This window comes from Calonectris borealis, chromosome 1 (assembly GCF_964195595.1).
Source record: "Calonectris borealis chromosome 1, bCalBor7.hap1.2, whole genome shotgun sequence".
Taxonomy (NCBI): domain Eukaryota; kingdom Metazoa; phylum Chordata; class Aves; order Procellariiformes; family Procellariidae; genus Calonectris; species Calonectris borealis.
The window spans coordinates 189829009-189856524 of NC_134312.1; the positions used below are offsets into that span (position 1 = coordinate 189829009).

General features: G+C 43.8%; 2 protein-coding genes across 12 annotated transcripts in view; one reads left to right on the plus strand and one right to left on the minus strand.

Moving 5' to 3' along the window:
* Positions 1–632, minus strand: part of CAB39L (calcium binding protein 39 like) — a 66466-nt gene extending 65834 nt beyond the window's left edge. The window contains exon 1 of one of the 5 annotated variants that reach the window (XM_075139630.1): positions 498–632. The gene's annotated coding sequence lies outside the window, so the exon portion shown is untranslated. Of the gene's footprint in view, positions 1–333; positions 391–485 lie in introns of those variants that run through there. The other 4 variants (XM_075139629.1, XM_075139627.1, XM_075139631.1 and 1 more) reach the window with 4 other exon arrangements.
* A 201-nt stretch (positions 633–833) lies between these two features.
* Positions 834–27516, plus strand: SETDB2 (SET domain bifurcated histone lysine methyltransferase 2). Of its 7 annotated transcripts, XM_075139634.1 has the most exons (16): positions 834–909; positions 1237–1362; positions 1457–1603; positions 2387–2446; positions 9608–9730; positions 11156–11221; positions 12025–12127; positions 12817–13383; positions 14936–15055; positions 16257–16426; positions 16849–17077; positions 19074–19158; positions 20155–20263; positions 21057–21388; positions 22585–22673; positions 24624–27511. In XM_075139634.1, the coding sequence occupies exons 3-16, from the start codon at positions 1588–1590 to the stop codon at positions 24739–24741; spliced, it is 2187 nt and encodes a 728-aa protein (XP_074995735.1). In that variant the 5' UTR covers positions 834–909; positions 1237–1362; positions 1457–1587; the 3' UTR covers positions 24742–27511. The 7 variants fall into 7 exon arrangements, with proteins under 7 accessions (XP_074995735.1, XP_074995738.1, XP_074995733.1 ...); XM_075139637.1 differs by having other exon boundaries at positions 1237–1603; positions 16284–16426; positions 24624–27512; XM_075139632.1 differs by having other exon boundaries at positions 1237–1603.

The window sequence follows — 27516 nt, forward strand, 5'->3', positions numbered from 1 at the left end:
CACGGCAGGCCGCCTCACCCCGCACCGGGCCCACACCACACGCTGAGAGGCACCACATCCCTCAGCACCTCAGGCCAGGCGGGCCCCACCAGGCCCAAAACAGCGGCCGGAGCCATCCCCGCAGCCTAACGCTCACCCAAGCGCATCAGCTGCCCGACCCGGCCCTCTCCCCCTCGCCCTTCCCGGCCGGGCGGTACCGAGCCAAGATGGCGGCGACCCCACAGCGCCCGACCCGCCTCGCCACCGCCACCAAGGGGTTACGGCACCGCCCTGCCCCCACCCCAGGGACGCCCCGCCCCCTTGCTCGCCCCACCCCCAAGATGGCGGACGCACCTCCCGTCTCTCGGCTCTCCCCCCGCCTCCGCGGCCTCTCCGCGGCCACACGGCCCCCCCTTCCCCCGCCAGCGCCGCCCCATTGGCCAGCGCCGCGCGCACCGGCGCCCCCACCGCAGCCAATAGCAACAAAGGAAAGCGCGCGTCCTTACGTGAGGGCCCACCTCCTGCGCACCGCCATTCGCTCGTGCGGCCCGGCCCCGTCTCGCGCATGCGTGGTAGCGGCGGGACGCTGGCGCAAAGCCATAACCCGGAAGGTTCGGCGTCCAATCATCAAGGACTTGTCTTCCCCACCCTAGGCCGCATGGGAGGGGGAGGTGCTATAGGCTCGGCGCATGCGCTCTCGCCCCAGCCTGGCGGAGGGGGGCGGTGTGGCGTTAGTGCGCACGCGCAGTGACCGCCGTGGGGGCGGGGCGATGGCCGCGCTGGTGGGGGGGGTGGCGGTGGGGCCTCCCTGGCGGGGCAGCGCCCCCTGGCGGGCGCCAGCGCCGGTGCAGTGCGCGCTCCCTGCGGCGGCGCGTGCGGCGGTGTGGGAGGGGGAGAGCGCGGCTCGGCCCGGCCGCGCGCCGCCCGCAGGTACCGTTAAGCGGGGGCGGGCTTGGGGGCGGTGGCGGAGGAGGGCGGCTGGCCGGGGCTCGGCCCGCGGGTCCTCTGGGGCCGCGCCGTCCCTCAGCCAAGCCCTACGGGGCGGTAAATAGTGCCGGGTGCTCCAGGCGGAGCCATGTGGGGCCCGTCACCTGGCGGGGGGGATCGGCCCGGCCTCCTCCGGGCCGCAGCCCATTGCTCCCCGCGCCCCGGGAAGGAGTACGGGGGGGTGCGGGTAACCCCACGCGCCTCAGCGTGGCGGCGGGTCCTTCTGTCGGCGCCGTACGACTTTAATCCTTGTCTCTCCTTAATCCCCAGGTGAGCTGGGAGACGTTGGCCGGAGGCGGGTGGAAGGTGCCGGGGCGAGGCCCCGAGCGGTGCGCCAGTGTCCCGGGGCCGGCCCAGGGTGGCCCCTGGCCAGAGTCTCCCTCGCCCCCGCCACAGGTTTGCCCCCACCGCAGGTTCACCCCATGTCAGCCGTTGGCAGGCGCTGGCGCAGCGCTCCCGGCCTGACGGGCAGCCCGGCTCCTGTCCGCAGGCCCCCCGCCCTGACCCCGCAGCGGTGCCGGAGGACGGCGGGATCGACGCACCGCTCTGCCACCCGAGCTGGGCTCGGCGCTGGCCATACCCCAACGAGTGTAACAGCCCTCCGTGCAGCCGCCCCAGAAGATGGAAGAAAAAAGAAGTAAGCCTTAAAAAAAACATGTTTTGAACAGTCATGAGGCAGATCTTGTGAGAAACTTCTACAGGAATCAATGATCTTCGCTTAGCCTCTCTTCCCAGTCAACCAAATGAAATTTCTGTGCCAGAATGAATGGAAACGTTTTTTCAGTTATAGCATAGAATAGGTTAAGTAGCTAACTTACAAGTAAGGTACGTTTTATGCTCTCTGTGTCATTAGTGGCGATAGTCAGAAATTTGGTATCTTCAATGTGGTTGAAGAACGCTGCTTACTTTTTCTTAGTGTTATTCCAGTGGAGATATCTTGCTTTATCTTGCATCTGTTGAGAAACAGATTCGGTAAATTTTTTACCTAAAAAAACCTTAATTTCTTCCTAAATAAACTAGTTTAGTTGCAGTACTGCTGTACTGACAGCATTAGTTTAAACAAAAAAAAAAAGAGAAATGTGAGCTAATAGGATGTGGGGATTATGATGGCTCAGCTGAATGTGCTAGAAAGTATGGGTCTTCTCATGACAGCTTCATGCTTGAGGAATAATAAAAAATGACGCATGTAAAAAAAAAAAAAACACATTTGAGTGTTTTTCAGCTAGGTCTTGACAAGACGTGGGATGACTGTTTGAAAGCAGGATGACTATTTCACCACAACGCTTTCTCACACAGTGCTCCCACTGATATCTGCTGTAGTATTTACTTGTGTAAATTTTGAAAAACTAAGTAGCTACAACCATTTTAATTTCTCGCCTGATCTCTTACTTACTTGTCCATTCTCTTGGACCTCTTCCAGTGCTGTGCGACTGCTTTGGAGTGGAGAACCTTACCGGTTCCAAGGAGGAGAGGATTGAAGGTAGTATAATTTGGATTTATGGAGGGAAAGGGGAGGGTAGTATATATTTGGCACCACTTCTGATGTGAAAATGATAACTGCAAGACAATAGTTTGCCTTTTATGGTGTTTGGGTAAGATGTTAGTCAGCAGTGTTACAGGTCCTTTATAGGAAACACGCACCCAAGTATTTTTTCCAGTAGCTGGTATAAGTAGCCTGGGCCTTGGTTGCTTGTTTCTTGTTCTAGTATCATTCCCCTGCACAATGCTGAAAAAAGAGATATGTGCCATGAGGATCCTATAGAGGGAAAAGAAAATCCCTCCAAAGGTAATGGCCTCAGCCAGGTTTAGAACTATTGCCACCCAATGCCAGTCCACACCCTGAGTCATCAGCTGGTGAGATCATTTTGAATGCTGACAAGGTAGATGCATCCTGTGTCTGTTCATTCCCTGTCCTCCTGGCTGGGGTTGACAATAGCAGCATTAACACTGGAGAGGAGATTAGTGATGTGAACATCTGTCTTTTCTGAAATGAAAATTGTACTGTGAACTTCATATGCAATCTTTGTTTCTCCGTGCAAAACCAAGTTTTAGCTGCTGGAGTTGCAGGGCACTCCAGCATGAGAATTGGGGAAGCATTTCCAAGGTGAGTGAGTGGTTTGAGCACTACACATAGTAGTATGTTTTATTTCCTTTTGGCCTACACAAGATTATAACTGATGACCCAGAAATGAAAAACTGTGTTCTATCACCCATCCTCTGAAGTAATCTATCCATCAGTGCTATCCAGACTTAGTAAATGTATTGAAATATCTGAAAACACATAAGAAATAAGGACAGCAGTCTTAATCTGCAGTGTTTACTAATTACTTAAAATTACTGATTACTGCAATCTAGTAATTCTTAATTACTAGAATTTCTGAATGTGTATTTTTAAATACAGATACTAAATATACTTATTTCTCGGCATTTTAAATTCGTGATACTGTCATGCGCAGCAAAAGGGTGGGAATGGCCCAGGGCAGATGTTGTCTCTTGGAGCAGTAGTGTAGATTTCCAAGAAGTGTTGTGGGCATTTTTTTGTAATGGGACTTTGACCTTTTCACACTTTTTTAAAACGTCTGTGAATATAAAAGCTCATGAAATGATGTTGAGAGTTAGTGCCAAATCAGTTGTTTTACAAGATAAAGTACTTTCAACATTGCCTGTTGATATTAAATATTATGCTCTTAGCTGCTGGTGACATAACCAGCTGGTGTTGTGGTGTTGTGTTGCTTTCTTCGTTGCTGTCATGACACTTTTGAGAGTAACCATAGACTCTGTACTACCATAGCATTACTTAGTTTCTGGTATCTTGGGCAACAGAAGTCATTCTCTGCTAAGGAAAAAATTAAAGAAATACTTTTTTACTAGCCTTACAAGAACGTAGTATTTCATGACTGCTGAGGAGGTGTCACTATAGCACATTTGCCAACCAAGTTTTACTGTCTGAAAGTGGAATGTAAACCTAGTTTGGTGACAGTGGACTGTACCTCTAGAAATGGAGTAGGAAAACATATTTACTTATTCTTTTGTGTTTGATCATCGAAGAAGAGAAACATTAACCACGAGAGAGAGCATGTTCTCTTTTCTGGCATCGTCTGTTGACACACTGAACTATTTTCCCGTTTCAGAGTCCTTGCCAAAAATGCACTGCTAATGTTTTAACAAGAGCTTTCATGAATGGGCTTAGTACCCATTGTTGTGGTTTAACCCCAGCCAGCAACTAAGCACCACACAGCCGCTTGCTCACTCCCCCCACCCCAGTGGGATGGGGGAGAGAATCAGAAGAGTAAAAGTGAGAAAACTCATGGGTTGAGATAAGAACAGTTTAATAATTGAAATAATATAATAGTAATAATAATAATAAAAAATTATAATGAAAAGGAAAATAACTAAAAGAGAGAGAAATAAAACCCAAGAAAGACAAGGGATGCAAATGAAAAACAGTTGCTCACCACGAACAGACTGAAGCCCAGCCTGTCCCTGAGTAACAGCCTCCCTGGCCAGCTTTCCCCTAGTTTATATACTGAGCATGATGTCATATGGTATGGAATATCCCTTCGGCCAGTTTGGGTTCGCTGTCTGCTGTGCCCCCTCCCAGCTCTTCTTGCATATCTTCAGCCCTCTCGGTAGAACATGAGAAGCTGAAATGTCCTTGACTAGTGTAAGCACTACTCAGCAACAACTAAAACATCAGGGTGTTATCAAGATTATTCTCATACTGAATCCAAAACACAGCACTATATCAGCTACTAGGAAGAAAATTAACTCTGTCCCAGCCGAAACCAGGACAGTATCCACCCCTTATTCTATACCATCTACGTCATGCCCAGGTCCCACACTTTCCAATACATCCCAATTAATCATCACTACCTTTCCTGTCTTTTGATATATACACACAGGTATCATTCCCTTAGTCCATGGGCCATCCCTCTAAAATGTCCATGACTTTGGGCTCCATCTGTCATAGTAGTCCTCCAGGGCAGGAGAGATGGTGTGTAGTGTTGGGTTGTTGCATGCTGAAGCCAGGTCTGGTTCCATCACCGCTGCACTTGTCCAGTTCTATCATTGCTGCACTTTGCTTGGTTTTCATCAAAATTCATTCTTCATTAATCTGGGTGATTTTTACTGTAATACTGTTGATATGGCGTATAGCGACCATAGTAGTGGTGGCATACACTATTATATAGCAATTAACATCATACAATTCAAATCATTGGCTATTCTCACCCAAAATTAAGTCCCTTTGAGATACACATCAGACTTCCCCATCCTTCTGCATTACCCACCAAGTGCACCCAGGTCCTTGAGCAAAAGCAATCCCATGAATGGGTTTTTCTTTGCCCGAGCCAGAAGTAACCCAGACTGTCTTCCCCAGCATATTCTTATGTGCACTACAGGGACTTTATCTCCATCCACAGTACGTACAAGTTTTGATTGGGCGGGGCCAGCTCGATTGAAAGATCCCCTGGTGTTGACTAACCAGGTGGCTTTTGCTAGATGTGTATACCGATGTTTGAATGTCCCACCACACATTGCTCTCAATGTAGTCTTCAGCAGTCCGTTGTATCATTTGATTTTCCCAGAGGCTGGTGCATGGTAGGGGATGTGATACCCTCACTCACTGTCATACTCTTTGGCCCAGGTCTCTATGAGGGTGTTTCAGAAATGAGTCCTGTTTTCTGACTCAGTTCTTTCTGGGGTGCCATGTCGCCATAAGACTTGCTTTTCAAGGCCCAGGATGGTATTCCAGGCGGTGGCATGGGGCACGGGATATGTTTCCAGCCATCCGGTGGTTACTTCCACCATGGTGAGCACATAGCGCTTGCCGTGGCGGGTTTGTGGGAGTGTGATATAATCAATCTGCCCGGCCTCCCCATATTTATATTTCAACCATCGTCCTCCATACCAAAGAGGCTTTACTCGCTTGGCTTGTTTGATTGCAACGCATGTTTTACATTCATGAATAACCTGTGCAATAGCATCCATGGTCAAGTCCACCCCTTGATCTCGAGCCCATCTATATGTTGTGTCTCTTCCTTGATGGCCCGAGGTGTTGTGGGCCCACCGAGCTATAAATAATTCACCCTTATGTTGCCAGTCCAGATCCACCTAAGCCACTTCAATCTTAGCAGCCTGATCTACCTGCTGGTTGTTTTGGTGTTTTTCAGTGGCCCGACTCTTGGATACATGAGCATCTACGTGATGTACTTGTACAACAGTTCTCTACTTGGGCAGCAATATCTTGCCATAATTCAGCAGCCCAGTGCTTACCTCTGCGCTGCCAGTTGTTCTGCTTCCATTGCTGTAACCACCCCCACAGGGCATTTGCCACCATCCATGAGTCAGTATAGAGACAGAGCACCGGCCATTTTTTCTCATTCAGCAATATCCAAAGTCAGCTGGATGGCTTTCACCTCTGCAAACTGGCTCGATTCACCTTCTCCTTCAGCAGTTGTGTAGGACTCCACACAGCAGCCTTCCACCTCGAATGTTTTTCTACAATACGACAGGACCCATCAGTGAACAGGGCATATTGCTTCTTATTTTCTGGTAGTTTGTTATTCAGTGGGGCCTCTCCAGCATGCATCACCTCCTCCTCTGGGGATATTCCAAAATCTTTGCCTTCTGGCCAGTTCGTGATCACCTCCAAGATTCCTGGGCGACTGGGGTTTCCTATTCGGGCCCGTTGTGTGATCAGTGCGACCCACTTACTCCACGTAGCATCGGTTGCATGATGTGTAGAGGGGACCCTCCCTTTGAACATCCAGCCCAGCACTGGCAGTCGGGGTGCCAGGAGGAGCTGTGCTTCAGTACCAACCACTTCCAAAGCAGCTCGAATCCCTTCATGTGCTGCCAATATCTCTTCTTAGTTGGAGCGTAGCGGGCCTCGGATCCTCTGTATCCCTGACTCCAAAACCCTCGAGTCTCCCCTGGTGCTTTCTGCCAGAGGCTCCAGGTAGCTCTACCCAGCTGCGGTGTACAGCACATTTTTAACATCTCGTCCTGCCCAGACTGGCCCAAGGGCTACTGCATGAACTATCTCCTGTTAAAGGCTTGTCATTGCTCAGAGCCCCATTTGAAGTCGTTCTTCTTCTGGGTCACTTGATAGAGAGGGCTTACAATCAGGCTGTAATCTGGAATATGCATTCTCCAAAAGCCCACAATGCCTAAGGTGGCTTGTGTTTCCTTTTTGCTAGTTGGTGGAGACATAGCTGCTGTCTTGTTGATCACATCCATTGGGATCTGATGACTTCCGTCTTGCCAATTCATTCCTAAAAAGTGGATCTCCTGTGCAGTTCCCTTGACCATACCTTGTTTTATGGCAAAACTGGCCTTCGGAAGGATTTGGACTATTCTCTGCCCTTTCTCAAAAACTTCTTCTGCTGTGCTGCCCTACACGATGATGTCATCAATGTACTGCAGGTGTTCTGGAGCCTCACCCTGTTCCAGTGCGGTGTGGATCAGTCCATGGCAAATGGTAGGGCTGTGTTTCCGCCCCTAGGGCAGTCGGTTCCAGGTGTACTGGACACCCCTCCAAGCGAAAGCAAACTGTGGCCTGCACTCTGCTGCCAAAGCGATTGAGAAGAACGCATTAGCGATGTCAATTGTGGCGTACCACTTGGCTGCCTTTGACTCCAGTTCGTATTGGAGTTCTAGCATGTCCGGCACGGCAGCACTCAATGGCAGCGTGGCTTCGTTCAGGCCACGATAGTCTACTGTTAGTCTCCACTCTCCATTGGACTTTTGCACTGGCCATATGGGACTGTTGAAGGGTGAGTGAGTCTTGCTGATCATTCCTTGGCTCTCCAGTCGATGAATCAGCTTATGGATGGGAATCAGGCAGTCTCGGTTGGTAAGATATTGCTGCCCGTGCACTGTTGCGGTAGCGGTTGGTACCTGTTGTTCTTCAACTCTCAGCAACCCCACAACAGAATGGTCCTCCGAGAGACCAGGCAAGGTGGACAACTGTTTAATTTCCTCCGTCTCCAAAGCAGCTATACCAAAAGCCCACCGATACCCTTTTGGGTCCTTGAAATACCCTCTCCTGAGGTAGTCTACGCCAAGGATGCATGGAGCCTCTGGGCCAGTCACAATGGGGTGCTTCTGCCACTCATTCCCAGTTAGGCTCACTTCGGCCTCCAATACAGTTAACTCTTGGGATCCCCCTGGCACTGCAGAAACACAGATGGGTTCTGCCTCCTTATAGCTTGATGGCATCAGGGTACACTGTGCACCAGTATCCACTCTAGCCTTATACTCCTGTGGGTCTGATGTGCCAAGCCATCGAATCCACACAGTCCAGAAAAACCTGGTTGTCCCTTTCCTCCACCTGGCTGGAGGCAGGGCCCCTCTAGTCCTGGTCATCGTATTCGTTACTCATTTCTTGTAGATACGAGTCAGGGGTCCCTTCATTAAGATCAGGAGTAAGATCAGCCCTTCTGCTCTGTCTGGGGAACTGCCCACTGGAGACTGGAGCAGCAGTCTTCCTGGGAGAACCCCCTTTTGTGATTGTTTTTCCTTGCAACTCAAGTACCCGTGCCTCTAGGGTCGAGGTAGATTTTCCATCCCACTGCCTCATGTCTTCTCTGTGGTCATGCAGGTAAAACTACAGGGTGGGCCATGGTGTGTACCCACTATATCCTCTCTCTTGAGTAGAGGAACGCTTACTCCTAATGGCTGAGGTACTGGTCCATACAGGTGGGGAGTAGGATATATCCTCTCTGAGTTGCTGGACCAGTTTCTCCACAGCCGAGATGAGGGATGAAGAGAGACTTTCTTCGTATTGCCGGAGTTGGTCAGCCAATTCATCCACCGTTTGTCCCTCTTCGTCTTTCCAGGTCATTTCTGCCAGTGAGTTGGCATACGACAATGGTGCACTCCGTACAAACTTCTGCCACATGGGTTGTGTGCACTTGACTTCATCTGGATCTTTGGATACGTACACTTGAAAGAGAAGAGGTTCTGAACCAGTAGCTTAAAAAACATTTCTTTAAATGAAATATTCTTTATAAACATAAAGAAGGAGGGGATGTATTATAAGGGATATATTATATATATATATATAAGGGATGTGTTAATTACTGCAACTGATATCACTTGGTGAACAAAGTTTATCAAACTGCTTTTATCTAAAAATATTTTTAACATTTTTTACCTAGAAAGCATACCAAAAATATTGATGGGACAGGATAGTCAGCTTGTGTAACTAAAGGAGGTTACAGCTATAAAAAATTTCCAAATATCTTTTTTTTAATAATAATTTGAATTAATTCAGTTGAAAGTACTCTGCTGTGTCACTTCTATGAGTTTCAGTGGTGATTGATCTGCTAGCGTTTGGAGAAAGGCTTCCACAGCACCCGTTGTACACATGCTAGAAAAGTTACTTGAAGGGAGCATCATGGACTGTCAGAAGCCACTCCAGTTCGTCACTTGACTTCTGTTTCACTTTCATGATTAGGTTTAGGAATAGACTTCTGAAGGTTAAAGCCTGCAAAAGACGACTGCTGTCCTGGCCGGTTTTTCAGAAATGCCTCCCAATGAAATGAGTGGGAGCCTTTGAAAAGCTCTCTAGGAGCTACTTGTGTTTTTAGTCCTCTTGGGAGCTGTACAGACTTGTAAATGGAAATTTGCATTTCAGGTGATTTGAAGACGTTTTGGACACAATTGGGGGGTAGAAGAGTGGACGTCATATTTGAGCAGGTGCAAAATGTGCTGCTGTTGCTAAAGCAAAAGATCAAGAATGGAACTGCCACAAACCAAGGTTTGAAATCTTAGTAACGGTTAAGCTGGACTGCAGAGGAGCTGTGACCTGCTTTGTGTAGGGTTTTGTGATATCTGCCACAATTCAGATATTTCTGAATTTAAATTACTTAGTAGTTGGCGTTTTTAAGCACTTTAAAAAATATATATCCGCTTTTTAAAAAAAGACTAATCATTTCAGGTGCATTTTGCAATTTTCTCGTTTTGCCTGTATACTTTTTCAAACAATGTGCGGCTCTTAAGCACATGGAACTGAAATGTTTATTCTTGAGAAGTAGTGAAATATCTGCAGTGCCTTATGTTTTCTTTATCGTCAGAAGTTTTAGCCTTTCAAGCTGATCCCAGTGAACGGAATGGTTTTGGGGTGGGATTATAATTATGTAAGTATTATTTCATGTCGGAGGCACCATTATAACTTGAAACATTAGTAGAAAAATATAACAGCAATGCATTTAAGATTGTTCCTGATTTTCATGGAAATACGTTTCCTTTATCTACGTCAAAATCAGAAGTCTGACAAGCCTGGAGGAGTACACAGGTTTCTTTTTACTGGTTTATTTAATTCAGAAAAATTACTTTTTTTCCTAAGTCACCCATGTAAATGTAATCTATGGATCTTACTGCTTTTTTTGTGCAAGAAAACGTACAGTAGTGTAAGATGCTTTTAAACTGGTATAGCCACACACTCTGCGTTGTACTTGCTCTAAATTGGTATTTTTTGTGTACTTGAGCTCCCACATCTTGATTTATATAACAAAATATTACAGCAGTGCATAGGTAAAAGTTTATCTTGAATCCCCAGATGACACAGTGAATCTGTGACATAGTTAAATTTGAATTTTTCTATGCTTTGTTCTGTAAAGATTGCAAACTAAAATATTAACATGGATTTTGCTGACATTTGGCTGTCACCTTGTAATATTTATTGCGTAGGGTAAGAGGTTGAGACAGTACTGTCTCTCCTTTGTGTTCTTACTATCTGAAGGCCATTTCCACCAATTTAGGAGTAGCATCAATTTGGTATGTCAAGATTAACCAGAAAATGACTAGTCTGATGACAAAATAAAGGAGAAAACTTACTAAATTGTGTTTACATATATTATTGCCACTGGAGGCTATTGGTTTGTGTATGTTTGGAAACATTCCAGCAGCTTTCCAAAAGCCAGAAGATGTTTGGTGCTGATTCACAGCTACTAACATGAGCTGTAATTTTATTGTAATTTGTAGATGTGTCTATTAAGGACTGTGGTGCAAAAGGTTTCTAATAGTATGAGTCTTGCAATGCTCTGGATTAGCATACTGAGGAAACAAGCGTCTCTGGAGGACTTACACTTTGTTTTCCCTTTTAGTAGTCCCTATTATCATTGTCCCTGTTATCGTTACTTAAATTACACTTCATATCTGTTTTGGTTTGGTTTTTGCATAGAATGCTGGCAGGCTTGGACACTGGTGAATGAAGCTAATCTAGGTGATCTCTTAACCTTGACAAATGGTATGTGCATCTCGACTCTATTTACTTGGTATGTGGATTTAATTTGTCTTGTTTTACTCATCAGGAGCTTATTTCCTTTTGTTGAAATCAATAAAATAGATCTGAGAAGCCTGTTAGCATTACAAGGGAAAAACTGTAATTATTAGTGTCCTTAGGTACTGGACTGTGGACTGTCACATGGGTTTGTACGTTTGTGGTTTATGTGTATGTGTATATGGCTTGTACCAACTGAAGAGAGTTTGAACTAGTAAGCCCTGATGAACCTGAGCTGGCTGCAAGCAGAGTCATCTTGTGCATGGCTCCACTAGCTGTAATACCCCGGCATCCTTTTACCTCAAATAATGAAGAGAAAGCTGAATGTGTTTCATATGTGTGTTGTCTCGATGCACTTTGAAAGCTACGTGGGAGATTTTAATGTGCAAATCACCTGATGGTCTGTGAAAAAGGGCATTTCTGCCCCAAGTTTGTCAATGCACACCTAAGTTTTTCCCCTTTGGGGAAAGGGAAGGAGAGAGAGGGAGGGAGAGGAGGAGCAGGAGAGAAAGTGTGAGAGTGTGTGTTGTGTGTCAGCTAGTCACTCCTTGCACACCTATATGCAAGCACATGACTTTTGTATAAGTTATAACAAGCAGCTTCTTTTTTTAGTAGGGCACTTGCTGGCATGCTCTTTGTTAGCTGTAGTTCTTAGCACTGTATTGTTTTTGATGTAATTTGGCAATTGTCTCGTTAGTAACTAAAGTAAGTTCAATTATAAATTGAAATGTGGGTTGCTGAAGTTTTTGCTGGCATTCAAATTTTTTCAGTAAGTGATGTGTTTGACGGAGATGGCTTACAGGAAACCAAACCCAAATTGCAGCGTCTTCTTACAGATGAGATCACTGCAAACTCTGTAGAAGGTTCTCAAAGGTCAGTGTGTGTAATAGTTTATTACAGGTCCTTATTTGACATATTCTTTAGTGCATTTGAGAGAGATTTTAATTAATTTCTAAATCTATTTCTAAATTCAAAGTTTTAAACCCAGTTTTGAATCCTGACAGTTTTCAAAGTGAAAATATTTTTAACTTGGCCTACATGCAAAATCTGAGGTTTTGAGTAGACTTGTCTAATTTACTACGTGAGAACACTGCAGAATGAAACAAGGCATTTGGTTGTGAATAAAGATCCATGACTATTACCAGGATTATCAGTGTTAGGACTTAACAATTTTGGAGTTGTCAGGCTCTCACAGACTGTGCAGATTGTCAGACACATGACTTAGTCTCTCTGTATTTAGCCTCAGATACTGATTTGGAAGATGGGGGTAAAGATATAGTTTCTTTCTTTTTTTTTTTTTTTTATGTCCTTTCTGTGTTTTAGTATGTAAGTTCTTTCTGGGAAGAAGCTGTTGCCTTTTTTTTTTTTAATGCCACAGAACATGTCTTCATATGATGTTAGGACAGTAACACAATGCAAACAGTGATTCAGTGAAACCCTTGAACTAGCAATGGGTTGTTGCTTTCCTGTGCTAATAATATTGAACCACTAAAAAACTGAGCATTTTACTGGTTGTCTAAGATGCTGTTCTTTTTTCTTTTTTTCTTTTTTATTCCAAATAGCAAAAAAGAGGAGTTGGAAGAAACAGGTTCAGAGAGTAAAGAAGCATTTAATAAAATTCAAGATTTACCTTTAAACCTGCAGTATCAGAACCACAAGTGCTCTAGTGCATGTCTTGCAAACAGAGCAGTGGGCTCCTACAAGGGTGAAAATCCTCTTAAGATACCAATCCTGTTTCACTTTCAAAGACGCCATGCAAAAGCAGACTGCCTTTCAAAATCACTGGATGTGAATTATAAAGCTCCTTGTGGCCGAAGTCTGAGAAGCTTCCAAGATGTGCAAAATTACCTGTTTGAAACAGAGTGCAATTTCTTATTTGTTGATCACTTCTCCTTCAACACATATGTACTGTTGGGCAGGAACACCGTAAATCCTGAACCCCTTGTGTTTGATTTTGATATTAGCAATGGAGCCGAGTCTGTGCCCGTTTCCTTCTGTAATGCTCTTGACCGTGCAAGATTACCTTATTTCAAATATCGGAGGGTATCGTGGCCACGTGGGTATTATCTCAACAATTTCTCCAGCGTATTTGTTGATTCATGTGACTGCACAGATGGCTGCATTGATAGGTAGGTAGAAAAATCTAATCCCAGACAAGTGACGCATGATGCCTCAATAGTAGGGTGGTGGTGGTGTTAAGCGTAAAGGCGTGCAGTACCGAACAGTGCCAAATAACGAAGGACCCGCGCTGCTGGAATATCCGTGGTAGTTGTCTTGTCTCATGCTCTGTGTCACCCCTGTGTCTTTGTCTTCTCCAGAACTTGGGTGCTCCTACACGTCCAGTCTCTGTTGTAGGGAAGGAAGCGATTATTGTGGATTATTGTGTTCCTTTCCCTCTCTTCCCAAATTGGCAGTGCTTCTCCTCCAGGTGGAGCTGGCAAGCAGATCTCTTGGCTTTGGGAAAAGAGTGGGGAAGGGAGATTCTTGTGCTAGCAGAGGAAGGCTCGTTTTCCTGGCAGGCAGGGAAGGATCCTGCATGACAACTTCTGCTGCAGCTCCTGCTGTGGGATGGTATCTTGGAGATGGGGTGGGATAGCCTGGAGAGATCAGACCATGTGGGACTAGAAGGTTACTGAGGGCAGAGGAAGAAACATCCCTGTTCACAACCTCTACATCCCATCCTTCCCCTTGTCTAAGCAGAAACTATGAAACTCTGTGGTCACAGAAGATGTTTATGTTCTGAGCAGTTCAAATGGTGTTGTTTATTGTTGTCGTTTTCTAAAGCCCGGTAACTCTGGGCTACGTACTACTGTGAGGGAACCTGCCACAGTTAACATGTGAGTTTGGTGACAATTTTGTCTGCTTTCTTGAAGGGTGTTTGTCTTTGACCTGATCTCTGCCTGTAGGTGTTACTTGGTTTTGAATACATTTTGTATTTGATAGCTAGGTCAGTTGCGTGTGCTGGTGTGCGGTATAATTGCCCATGACCCAACAAAAGGCTGGTATAATGAAGCTTCAGTAATTGGAGTTATTTAGTTTCAGCTGAGCGGTGGAGAACAGAAGCACATAGCATGCTGCTTCTTTGCACTGAACTCCACCAAGAGTTGAGATGCTTTTGATGTGTGGTTTTGGGGTTCAGGATTTGGTCCATTGCTGTTTGCACAAATGCTGTGGGTCTTTGGAATTGTCATGACATAAGATGGTGAAGACCAGCATTATTACTTGAGTTCTGCAATCTGCAGTGTGAAATTCTTCACTTCCTGGGGGCTAGGGTGGGAGGAAGGTAATGAAGTAGTGGCTAACAGGCCAGGATGCTGTGCCAGAACAGGTGATTTTTATTCATTCATTCATTCATTGAATCCATTTGACAGTTTCCTGTTTATAATAAATTTCTGTCATACTTCAGCTGTTTGCGTGTGCCTTTTACAGAGCTTGGCAGAAGAATGGGGTTGGGGTGAAGAGAACATGATTATTGTGAAGCACGCATAACTAGGCAAGAGACAAAGAGAAGGGTAGGGTGCCTGAAATGGCCTTGTGGAGTAAAAGTGGGGGGACAAATATAGGTATATAAAAAAGTGTGTGTGTCTGTGTGTATAGTTAAATACCTTTTAAATTATCTAGATTTATGTTTGATTTATGCTGTCCTAATACATTCAGAGATGTTTTACTGTTATCTTCTAGGTCAAAATGTGCATGCCTACAGCTAACTGCAAGAGGCTGTAGTAAAATTTCTCTGTCTCCAAGTAATAAAACATCTCGTGGATACAGTTACAAACGACTGGAGGGACCTGTTCCTAGTGGGTAAGAAAGACAGCACTATTAACTGTTATTTTATTTGTATGCTCTTGTAGTGTAAGTGCTACAGAACTAAAACAACTGCAGTTTCTGGATTACTGAAACCTTCAATTTTTGTCACAATTTTACTGACAGATCAGGATGATAAATAATAATTAATGTGACTTGAGTAGTAGGAGAGGGAAAAACACTTTCGTGCTGCAGATGTTACAATTTTCACAGCTTAGTTCAAGGTCCAAGAACAGTGTGAAGAGTAACATTGTATTAGCTGGTCCAGGAGCGCAGGCTGTATCTGGCACATGTGCTCATACATTCAGGCATGCCAAGGGAAGAAGGGAGAGGGAAAGCAAACCTGCCACAAGGGAAGGAGGTCTGTCACAAGACCATGACAGTGTATATCAGCCAAAGAAGTGGGAAGCAGTAGCCACCCTTGGTTTTTGCGCTGTGTCTTGTCCATCCATTTGCTCTGTAGGACCAAAGTCCTAAAGAAATATCAGCCAGCTGCTGTTGCTGGACGTGGTTATGCGTGACTCTTCCAAGGGTCTCCAAAGCCGTCCCAGTGCTGCAAGTGTTCGCTCTTTCTCTTACTCAGCTCCTATGGATTAATATGGGGCCTGGGGAACGTGCCAGTAAGCTCAGGTGTTTAGGAGAGGAATCGTGCAAGGTAGCTTTCTGCAGTAGCAAAGGACGGAACCCACAGGGTTAAGGAGACCCTTTCAGTCCTTTCTTGCTGTGTGATGTTAGTTCATGGTTGGCGTGCAGAATTAAAGCTGCCAGTGAACCCAGAAACAAATGCAAAAAAAGCACAATTGTGAATTCTTTTGGAAATATTTCGTTAAATCCTAAAACTCATGACAGCTACAGTGAGGTCCGGACAGACAAGTTGTCTTTGCTGAAATCTGTTCCAGCATAGAATGAAGTGCTTCATAGGGATTTCTGCTTCTGTGTGATTTACTTCTATAAAACAAAAAGGTAGCGTTTATTTTTTGTCTACTTATACCAAAATCTGGCTGACAGATTCCTAACATTGGTGAATCAGCAATCAAGTCATGAGCTTCAGAGCACTGCTGCACAATCAGTTTTAGCCAGAGTCTTCACCTTTTCAGTCAACTGTCTTATTAATGCTCAGGAGGGAAATTAATAATAGCAACTTTGCTTTGGTAATGCATTCTTTTATATTGTGTTTTGTTTTGCTTCCTCTTGACAGAATTTATGAGTGTAGTGTGTTGTGCAGGTGTGACAAGATGATGTGTCAGAACAGAGTTGTACAGCATGGCATTCAAGTCAGGTTGCAGGTGTTCAACACAGAGAAGAAAGGCTGGGGCGTCCGCTGCCTAGATGATATCGACAAGGGGACCTTTGTTTGTACTTACTCAGGTAACAGAAGGTGACCTGTGGAATAGCATAATTCTCCCTCTCCTGTGGCCTGTGCCCTGGAATTTTTTTGAGAACCAACAGGGAAATACGGGGTTGGAAGAGAAGTGAGTCAATATAATCTTAACTTGCAAGATGATCAAACGGACAGAAGAACCTTGAAGAACTCTGCAGTGCAATGGTGCCAGACAAACAATCAAAACATTCTGGAGCAAAGCCTATCTCAGACTGTTGATTTTTCCCTCACAGGTTTGTGCATCCTGTGCCAGGGCTAGTTTTCCTTCAGTATAAATGTATTCATATTTTGCTTTCCCAAATAATGTTCTTGTATTTTTTTAAATGTAAGTTTGAGCTGCGATAGTGGGTGTGACCCATCTTAGCAAACAAACAATTAAAAAAAAAAAAATCTTTTCATTTTCTTCCAGGCAGATTAATGAGCAGAGCTGAAGTTCAAGTATTGGGAGATGCTGGTCAAGAGCTGAAAGAGAAGAGTGCTGTGAATGACAGAGGCCATGGCTTTTTTTCCAAAAAAAGAAAACTTGACACTGCTTGTTCAGACTCTGTGGTTGAACTAGTGCAGACTGGCAAAAATGACATTCTTGAGAAGCAGAAATCTTTGTCTCAGACTATGGATAATGAAAATAAATCAAGCCTGTAAGTTTACCAAAGCAAACCTAAGCATAACAAAACTAATATTCTGCTATTCTAGAAAGTCCTTTGTAAAACTTAGAGTAGAACTGGATGTCCTCAGCTGAGGGTGTTTTTTTTCTTTCTCAACTTTTTTATTAATTCCTGATTATTTCTTCTAGTGGGACAGAGTTTTTCCTCTATATAATTTTACTTACTGTAAAATTGGCACTTTTTAAAAATTGCCAATCACTTGGCATTTTCTAGAAATCCAATTCATCTGCTGGGTGTACTTGATCTGTTCAGGGCATTAATCATTATGCTAATTTGAAAGAATTAATAAAAGATACTTGAGATAAATGATTTAAAGATACTTGATGACACTGAAGGGTTTGATAACAAATTAGCCACTAACTGTCCTGTCCTTTGCTCCCAGTCTCTAAACCTTTCCTGCTAGGAGTCAACCTTTCCCCTTAGGAGTCTGACAACACCTCACTTTTGCAGTGAATTATGCAAAAGTTCTGGTCCTCTTTTCATTTTACAGTCAGGGTCTTATAGCCTATCAGGATTCCTAAAATAAAATTACTGCAAAATAACCATGTGGCTTTGTCAATAGTATGCTGTAGTCTTTTCAGAAGAAAGTCGGGAGCTTGTTTTCTTAAACTCTTTTCCGTGCTGTGCCACACTACTTTGTAAACACTTTCTTTGTACTACTCATAAATAGTTGCAAATTCTTGCTCATTTCATAGTAGATTATTGTGGATATTTGAGAAGCACCATGAAATCGCAAATGGAAACTTTTTAAAATACCTGCCAGTATATTCTCACTTGCATTTCAGTATCTTGGAAACCTAATGAATTATTAATTTTGTAAATTACATAATTATCAGCAATCAGCTAGATTTTACTTCTACTAAGTGATGTTACTAAAAATTGCAGGGAAGCACAGTTTTAAAGTTGTGTTTACTGCATTGCTACCTTAAATCTCATGAATTTCCTTTCCTGAGAATAAAATTTTTTTGTATGTGGGCTGTGTAAAAAATATGACAGACAAAAAGATTTTGTTATTCTGCCTCTTAAGAATTTCTTGACAATCCAGCTGATCTGAGAAACCTTTGAGAGGACATCAGTGTGCTAAGCTTGACATGTCATTCACCCAAACAGATTGCCTTTAAAAGGACAAACAATGTAATCATGTAATAATGTCACAAGTTCTTGTGGCTACTGCACCTTTTGAATTTACAAAGGGGTTTAAATCTTAAGAAAGCCCTAAAGAGTAGCATTTTTTGCCATTATCAGTAGCCCAAAGAAGTACCATGATGTTTTTTGTGGCAAGAAAACACATATAAATGTTTTAGGTTGAAAGTTTTCTTGAATAAGAGCTGTTACTTATTGCTATACATTGTACAGATATTACGATTAGTTTTGAAACTGGTGTTTTCTACTGCACACTGAGCGTAGTCCAAATGAATGTGATTTTTTACGTTTTAAATGTATATGCCAGATACTGCTTCCCATCCTTCCTCAACCTTCTCCTGACACGAAGGAGTGAGGTTCCTTTGTGGGAGAGTATTTTCTATATCTACTGTATATTGACTCTCTCCCCCTCTGTCGCCCTCTCTATCCGTTGTCCCCCCAACATCTTTGCATTCCTGTTTGAAAGCTGCACTGTCAAAACTGTTGAAAGCAGTAGCAGGAAAAAGGCAAAACTCTGTCTGTAGTCGCTCTATTTTGAGATGATCCAATAGTAGTAAAACAACAGAGAATTTGGTTCTCGGCAGGAGAACTGGGAAAGGATGTAAAAGCAGCTGCTGATCTCTCAAAAAAGTATGACCAACTGTTTTTTTTACAAATACTATTGAGAACCTAACCTAGGTCCTCAATTCTTAAAGCAAAATAGTCCAGAACTTGGGACAAGGCCAGACTGCAGGCTCTGGTGTAGAGACTCTTAAGAGAAGTGTGTGTTGTGAGAGTTACTTATGGGTCTTTTGTCTTTTATAATTTCCTTTTGACCTTTGTACAGGATTCATCCAAGGAATTTAAGTATTGCAACAGCGAGAAAGCCTGGAACTAGAACAGTTGTTTTTCATAATCAGCAGCTAAAACCGGTAATAATAATAAGTGGCTTTAATGGATTCATTTTTCACTGTGCTGAATATGTATGTTAATTTTGACCTTTTCATCTTACACATTTAAGTCGTTCTAATGACCATTCTTCATGAGATTGTATCACACTATGAGCTAAGCTGGCGTGCTGGAAGCTATACCCCATCCCTTCTCCATTATCAGTCCTTCAGCATGTTCCCTGAGAGCAGCACTAACTACTCTCACAGCCTTCCCTTCTCCACCCTTCACTTACACTCCAGCCTTGAGAGTCTTAAGAAACCATTCTCCCAATCCACCCCCTGTTGTAACTAACTGCAGAGTTAGGGGGTCAGAGTGATAATATTTTTGTGATGTCTCCCCAAAGAATGACATAGCAGGGAGAGAAGAAAATCTCAGGAGCTGGACGCAGTTTTTTCATGCAGTGGCACGCTTGGGGGAATTTGATCTGACCTGGGGGTGAAGTGCTGCCTGCAAATACGTGCAAAGGAGGGAAACTGCAGTAAACTTACTCTGTAGGTTTCATTGGTTTCATTGCACTTAAGAAATGCACGTGGGATTTTCATGCTAACATTTGGCAGTGCTGTGCATTCTGGAGCTCCCATAACTAAACGCCTTTTTGTGGTGGGAGAGGAGAAATCTTGCCACTTCCGTTCATTTTATTGACACAGTGTAAAAAACATGTTTGGGCTTTGGTTCAGCAACTTACACAAACGTGTTTGAGTTGTGGTGAAATTGTTGGGACTTAAGCACTTACTTAAATGTTTTGTTGAGTGGGGAGCTCCTTCCAGGTTATTCTGAAGGATAATTTAAAATTAAGATAAATGTTGCATTGCAGTAAATGCATGGACTTTTGAAACTCAGCCATAGCCGTGCATTACAGTAGGTTTGAAACTTCAACCCTAGGGTCCTAAAACACACTTGCTATCCTGTGTTGACCAAGAGTTGCATACAGCAACAACACATCACAGCCTTTTCATTATCTTTTATTCTGTTTAAAGGAAATTGATACATTGGTGCACAGTGCCAGCTCAGATGAAGATAATAGTTCTCAGATTCATCAGTCAAGCAAAACAAAACCAACCAGTGGAACAAAGAAAAGAAAAGAAAGTAGGTTTGCAGAGCTATAAATACTGCGCTCTTAGTACACTTGTGTCCCATCAGGTGATAGACTTAAAATGTAGAAAGTGGTCTTCAGGTGCGGGCAGGCCTATTCTCAGAGTAGAATGATGTTGTCCACATAATGCTTAGGCTGTCTTAAGAGAGCTCAGTGGTACAGAAATTACTGCTGCCTTGCGTATTAAAGTGTATTAACTGGTACAGGGCAATCTTTTGCCTGCAAAGTTGATCTTGGGACACGTTGAACAGTCCTGACAGCAGCTTCTCAAATACAGCGCAATTGTGGGAAAGTCAGTCTTGCAAATCTTATTGTGTAACACCCAATACATGTTCCAGTCAACAAAAATTGAACAGGATATAATGCGGGGGTAGAGGGGCCTCAAGCTGAAGAGGAAGTGTGAAACTGATGCTATTGGCATATGCATCTTGTTTCTGTCTTAATTACAGTTTGTGATTCTCTCAGGAATTAAGGTGGAGAATGGTGATAAAATGCTATGTGGAAGAAATCAATTTGGAGTGGGATTTGAGAAGAAGGGAGAGACTAAGTCACTCACAGAAGATTTGAGCAAGTGCTTTAGGCACCGCAGCAGGAAAGAGTCATTTGCGGGAGGATTGATGAGAGGCATGGAAAAGAGTAGTTGAGTTACAGACTTGTAAATAGCGAGGAAACTGCGTACATTTTGGAGGACAAAGAAGGGTGGGTGGATAAGAGCTCAGGGCCAAACAGGGGAAAGGCTTTGGCTTTAAACTGCCGTTGAAAAATAACATACGTGTCCATTGACAGAAGCCACTCCGCAGCAGGAGGAAGAACATTTGATGGAAATTGGACAGACTGAGTCTGCTGACGTGGACAGTGCAGAATGCAAAAGAAAGAGTCTGTCTCTGCAGGGTGTTGATTGTGGCAAGTCAGGTGTGCTCGATGTCACATGTGTTGTGAGGCCATCCAAAAACGTACCACTAAAAGCTGACTGCAAAGAGGAAAATCACAGGCGGTCAAAACAAGACACATTTTGTGAGGAGGCTGATGGTGACAGGACACTTCTGAAGAATGCTAATGAAGAAAGTATTTATGTACTGGATGCCACAAAAGAAGGAAACGTGGGTCGTTTTCTTAATGTAAGTTAAAAGTTGCATGTGTTCTCTCAGTTGCCTTAGCTTAAATAAATAAATAAATGATGTATTTGCATGAACTAGAAAGCTTTTCCACATAAACCATATATGTGGTAGGTGCATGACAAGGCAGGCTATGTGGTGCTCTCTGCATGCTGAAGTGAGAGAACAAGTTGGATCACACTGGCTGTTAGTGCCTCCAAAAGATGATGCATGCTATGTACTAGCTGTATTTTTTGGCACCACTAGGTTCCTGAGAGAGAGAGATATTGCCCAGTAATGAGTGACATCTTTCTCCTGAATTTTTGAACAGCCTTTTTTGAAGGTCCAGAGAGCAAATGGCACATTTTGTTGAACCACAAGCCTTCTCCCAGGCTTGTGTTTTGTTCCCCAAACATTGTAAATTCTAGCTTGTGCTGATTTAGGATAAGTGTTGTGATATTATAGGAAATTTCTCTAATGTTCCATCATAGGTTCAGAAAGTGGTCTGTCATACTGTGTACATATCTGCTAAATAAGCCTCTCAATTTTGACATGCCAAGAAATAGTAATGAATTACCCAGTACCTCCAATTAAGATGAATGTTTCATAGACACATTTGCATGTACTCTGCAAGTAACTTATTTCTCTTCGTTGGCATGAATATGTGTCTTACAGCAAAATCCTTGCATATGTTTAAGCTGCCCTTCATTGCAGAGGTAATATGGTGTTAAGATTAGTAGCGCATCTTACTAAAACCTTTCTTCTGCATCCATAACCATACATGTGTTCCTACGTGCACCTGAATGACCTTTCATATCTCATATCTCTTTGCCAACATACACAATCATTTAATCTATTGCTTGCTCCCTATCACTGCTCCCCTGGCTGACAGCGAGATACATCTGTCACATATTGATTATTTGTGATGCATCCTGATTCAAAGATGAATTCTTACCATAAATTTCTGGAGGACAGCTTGATAAAAGAAATTGGTTTTCCTAAGCAAAAGTACTTTCATAATATGATGGAAATAATACTTAAAGAGACATAGTTACTGCAAAAATAAGTGGCAATGGCATTGAGTAATAGAGATTGTGTGGGGGCTGGAGAAGGGAAGGAAGAAACTACCTTTACTAGTGACAGATATCTGACACAAAATAGGTTCTTCAGCTGATGACGAGGTGTTTCACTGTTTCTAAATCAAATACTCTGTTTTACAGCACAGCTGCTGCCCAAATCTTTTTGCACAGAGCGTGTTTGTAGAGACTCACAATAGAAGTTTCCCATGGGTGGCATTCTTCACAAACAGGTGAATTTTTGGAAGTTTAATGTTGTTCATTCAAGGTACTAGGGGAAAAAGCAGTGCTTAGTTATTAGGAAATAATTACGCTAAGTGGGGGCAGATGCTTAGATCATGAAACCATAGAACTACCTTCTTATTGGTCACTTCTTATTGTGCACTGAAGACTGAAGAAATACAGCTGTTGATTATCACTAATGAGTTTTTCTTCAGTTTTGCAATGAAATGTAAAGTGGGGAAGGTTAATTTTTATGCGACTATTTCAGTGATAATCTTCTTCAGTGGAAAAATAGGTTTAACTTAGCATGGTCATTTTGAAAGCCAAGATTCACTGATCCCAGTGTTGTGTTTCAAGGAATGGCCAGCAGATCTGGGTCCCATAGGGCAGGATTGGACCCTACAGCGTCTTAAGGCTGAGACACTTTGTGGGCCAAACAGGCTGGCTCCAGGCCTTCTCCTCACAGCTACCAAGAGAAGCAGGACTCTGTGTAGCCTAACATGTCCTGGGGAGGTGGCACTAGGATACTCAGAGGTGAAAACTTCCTCTAAAAGCGAAAGATGCGGGTCTTCCCTTAGTGGATGACAGAAAGGGAGGTACAGAGAGCTGGTGCCAGACACAAGAACGCAGCAGCAAACCCAGGAGGGGAAAGGTTAGTTGTATGCATGAACCTAGCTGATGCACGTGACAGCGGGAGTACTAGGTGAGAACTTATAATAGAGAGGAGAGGATTCATTCCAGACAAACTGACCCCAGGGAACACTGTGGAGCCTTGCAACCTTGGTCCATACTGATACAGATGCTGTGGATTGCACCATGAGGAGGGCTTCCAAGAACTGTGAAGACAATATTTTGAAATATGTCAGAAAAAAGATTTTGTTTTAGCTAGAGTCTTTCTTGTTCAGGTACTTGGTAAAGAAGTGTGTAGTGAGGACTGAGGCCAGTGGAGAGAGGTAATAGTGGTCAGCAGAAGACAGGAAAAAGATTGTTGAAGGAATGTTCGCCTGGCTGGCCCTCCTGCTTTTTGGCAATCACTCTTTTACAACTTTTCTACATTAAGGACTACATCTGGGTCATTGAGCTTAATTGTGTATCTTCCATGAACTTACCCAGTCACCTTTTTGTTTGTTTTACATTTCTGGCCTCCAGAACATCCTACGGCAGCAAGTCCCAGGTTGCAATTATGTGCTGTTTGAAAAGTCCTCCTTGTTTGTTCTCAGCCTGCTGCCTGGTGATTCACTGGATGTCCCTTATATCGTATTCAGTGAGAAGTACCAGCGAATTACTCTCTTCTTTGTAATACTCATATTTTATTGCATTTTCCCTCAGTTGTCCCTCAGCATCTTAGTCTCAGGTATTTAATTTGGCATTCATTTGGGGCAATGAATTTCCTAGCTTAGAAATTTCTTCTCTTTTGTGTACTGTCAGAGTGGCTGGTTCATGAAGAGCATGTGTTTAATTCTGACCCGTAGGCTTTCTGCATATATATAGTGCAATTGCATTAAAACGTAGCTTGTCAGATCAAAGATGATAGTCTTCGTCACCAGTGTATCTAGAGATCTGTTCAAACCTCAGTGATGCACTGTACATAGTAAAAATAACAAAACTCTCTGTGTTCTTGTTTAGATGGATTAACTTATGTGTTTTTTCCTTTTTTTTGTTTGATTTTTGTTTCCCAGAATTTGCCTCAAAGTTAGAGCAGGTTGTTTAGACTCTGACCCTATTGCACTGCTTGATAAATTCTGTTCTCCTAGATGTGGGTATTTGCACTCTCCATAGCTCTGGTAGGCAAAACAGCACGCATGTGCCAGAGACTCCTTGTATCTCTTGGTTCTCTCCCAACAAGCTGCCTGTGTGATGCTCCCTGCCTCCTACGATTTTGGGGTTTGCATGTGACAGATTGTAAGCACAGTACTGTTTCACTTAGTTCAAACAAACTGACCGAGTGTTTTATTTTTTAGGCATGTGAAAGCTGGAACCGAACTCACGTGGGATTATGGTTATGAAGCTGGAAGCATGCCAGAGGCAGAGATTTCCTGTCAGTGTGGAGTTCAGAAGTGCAGGAAAAAAACCTTATAGGCAAAGCTTTCCTGCTGTCAACACATCATGTACCTGGAGATTTATATGCTGGAAGGGACTTCTACACAGCGAACAATACACTTAAGTCTGTGGTGCTAATTACATTCAACTAAAATGCCTTTCACCTGATCGTTTTTTAAATTTACATTTAAATGTCAATTTTATAGTTTACAGAATTAGAAATGTTTGTCGTAAGAACACATTTCTGTGCTCCTAGTCTTTCTCCGTGCCCCCCTCCCCCTTTTTATTCGCAAGCAAAGTTCACAGTGCACTGGGAGAAGTCACACATGCTTGTGTGCCATCTTGCAGCTGAGACATGTCTGATGCAGAGCAATGGTCAGTTGATGTTTTCTGTGCCCTTTCCGCAATACAAAACTTGGTTTTCTGAAACATATGAATGCAAGTCTGCCTAAGAATTATTAAAATATATCTAAGCCTGATGGATGCAGTGGGACAGATAGTCTTGAACACTGATGAGATTCATCAGAACTGTGCAGAGCTGTGTTCATGCCACAAAGTGAGCTGGGCAAGTTTTGCTGCTGCAGGAGAGAGATGACTGTTTTTTATTGGATTGCATCCCTCTCCATGTTTGTGACACACAGAGAAATCCTTGAGAAATCCAGTGTGCCTCATTTCAGTGCCATATTGTGTGGTGTGGGACAGGTGGGCCACAGAAGTCCTTGCCATGTGGTTTGTGGGTAAGAGAGAAACAAGCTACACTAGGTGACACTGAATGCAGATGCAGGAGGCGGCTCTGAAATGGAGCAAGGGATGGGTGTGCAGGTGTGTGGCTTTTCAATGCGTTGGAGCCTTGTGCAAAGAAGGTGGTATCGCGGACAGGCGATTTAGACCGCTTGAAGAACCACCGCCAAAGGTATCAGCAAAAGTGGTTTTATTGAAGTAAGATAAGCGAGACTTAACAAAGTTCGATGGCAAGGTTCACTCTGTTATGTGTGATATTGGTCACTTACCAAAGATCTGCAGTTGGCAATGGATCTCTCAGCCTGGAGGAGAAACCTTGAGAGGCGTCCCAGCGCAAGGGGAGATCACGGCTGTGCAGCCAGCTGCTTAGTGGGGCGAGCTCAAAGAAGGCTGACTGAGGCTGTCATATTTACGGAATAAAGTGGTTGGCTTGTAGTCAAATTACGTGCGATGGAAAAGGTAAACATGAGACTCCTTGTACTCACAACTTTCTTTGTTCCTTGATAAATGAGTCTTGGAAGAACCACCTGCTATTCATGTGTTTATTGCATGATCGGTGTTCCAGTTTCCAAGCCCATATGCATCAGTGCTCACCATGTCACCCTGTTCCTGAGTGGGTTTTCAGAGATCAGGTTGGAACTAGAGAAGCTTTTGTCCAGTTACGGCCTAGGACTTTGCTTTCTTTGGAAACTGAACCAAACTACCATGAGTTTGGTCAACGAGTCAAGCGCATCTGTCACAGGTGGATTTAAAGCTGGTCCTGCAGTTCACCTTACCTTTTCTTCCTGAATTTGTGGGAGGCCATGTGTGGCAGATCGTGCAGAATTGTCTGTTGGTATTTGCTCGGCCATTAGCAGATTTTGTCATTGGATTTCCTGTTTTACAGAGCAGAGAGAAGTACTATTTGCAAGAGTTAGTGATGATTTAGGCAATTGTATATGGGCATGAAATATGGCTGTGGGAGACTGCCATGGCCACGGAGTAGAGATTTCAAGCCTATAGCTGTACTGCAAAATGAAAAAGAAGCAGGAACCAGTTCTCAGCCCTGAAGCCAAGAGGCAATGGATGGCTTATGTCCACATGGCTTAGGGTTAGTCCTGTTTTAATTGGGTGGCGTGTCTGCTGTGTAACTGTAGACAAACATGATACCTGTGGCCCTAAGCTGTTTTTTGAGTTTGTTTTGGATGCTTCAAGCTTAAAAAACACGGGATTGTGCCGCAATAGGCGGTGCTCTCACATTTCTCAACAGTCTCGGCACGAATGAGGAATGGGCCTCATGGACCTTTAAAATAAACGGACCTTTAACAGAGATAGCAGACCTGTGAACTCTTCTGCTCACAACAAAACCTCAGCTCTTCTCTCCCATGGCCCTTTTTGAGAGCTTGGCATATCCATCGAGCAAACCCTTTCTCAGCTGTTGTCCCAGTCATCGCGCTACGGGTTTGTGTGTGGTTTCATCATGCATCTTCAGGGCTAAATGAAAAGGGTGGGGTTACCCCAATGTTGGTGCAGTACCTCTTGAAAGGGTCAGAGCCACCCACTCTTGTCCTGATCAGTCCCCTTCCACCCCTCACTGAGGAGCACCACCACGTTAACAGCAGTCAGCACTCAACTCCGTTGCTTCTTGCTTCATTGAAGATCTGTCTCTACGCAGAGGGAATATGCCTTAGGATCGTGCAATGTAAAAACCTCCACAGACATGTCGAACTGCGTGGCAAGCCCACTGGTAACCCAACACTGGTGAAAGCCTTTTAAACAAGTGAGGATGCAGAAAATACCTGTCTCCAAGCTCAACTTGAATGTGGAAAAGCATATGGGAATGTCATTAAAGCATTATGGGGGGGGGAAAGTACATTTTACTGCTGTTGATTATATTTCCCAGATTAGTAGTAGGAATTACAGTTCTGAGCTGGTGAGGAAAAGCTCTGTTTCACGCTGCAGCAAACAGACCTGATGTTTCAAAAGAGAAAGCACTTACTTGCTCTGTGTGGTCTGCAACTATCCAAGAGCCTGCTGTCAGCGTGGATTTTACAGCAGGTATTTGTATGAGACGGGGCTTTTTGGCTAGTTGGG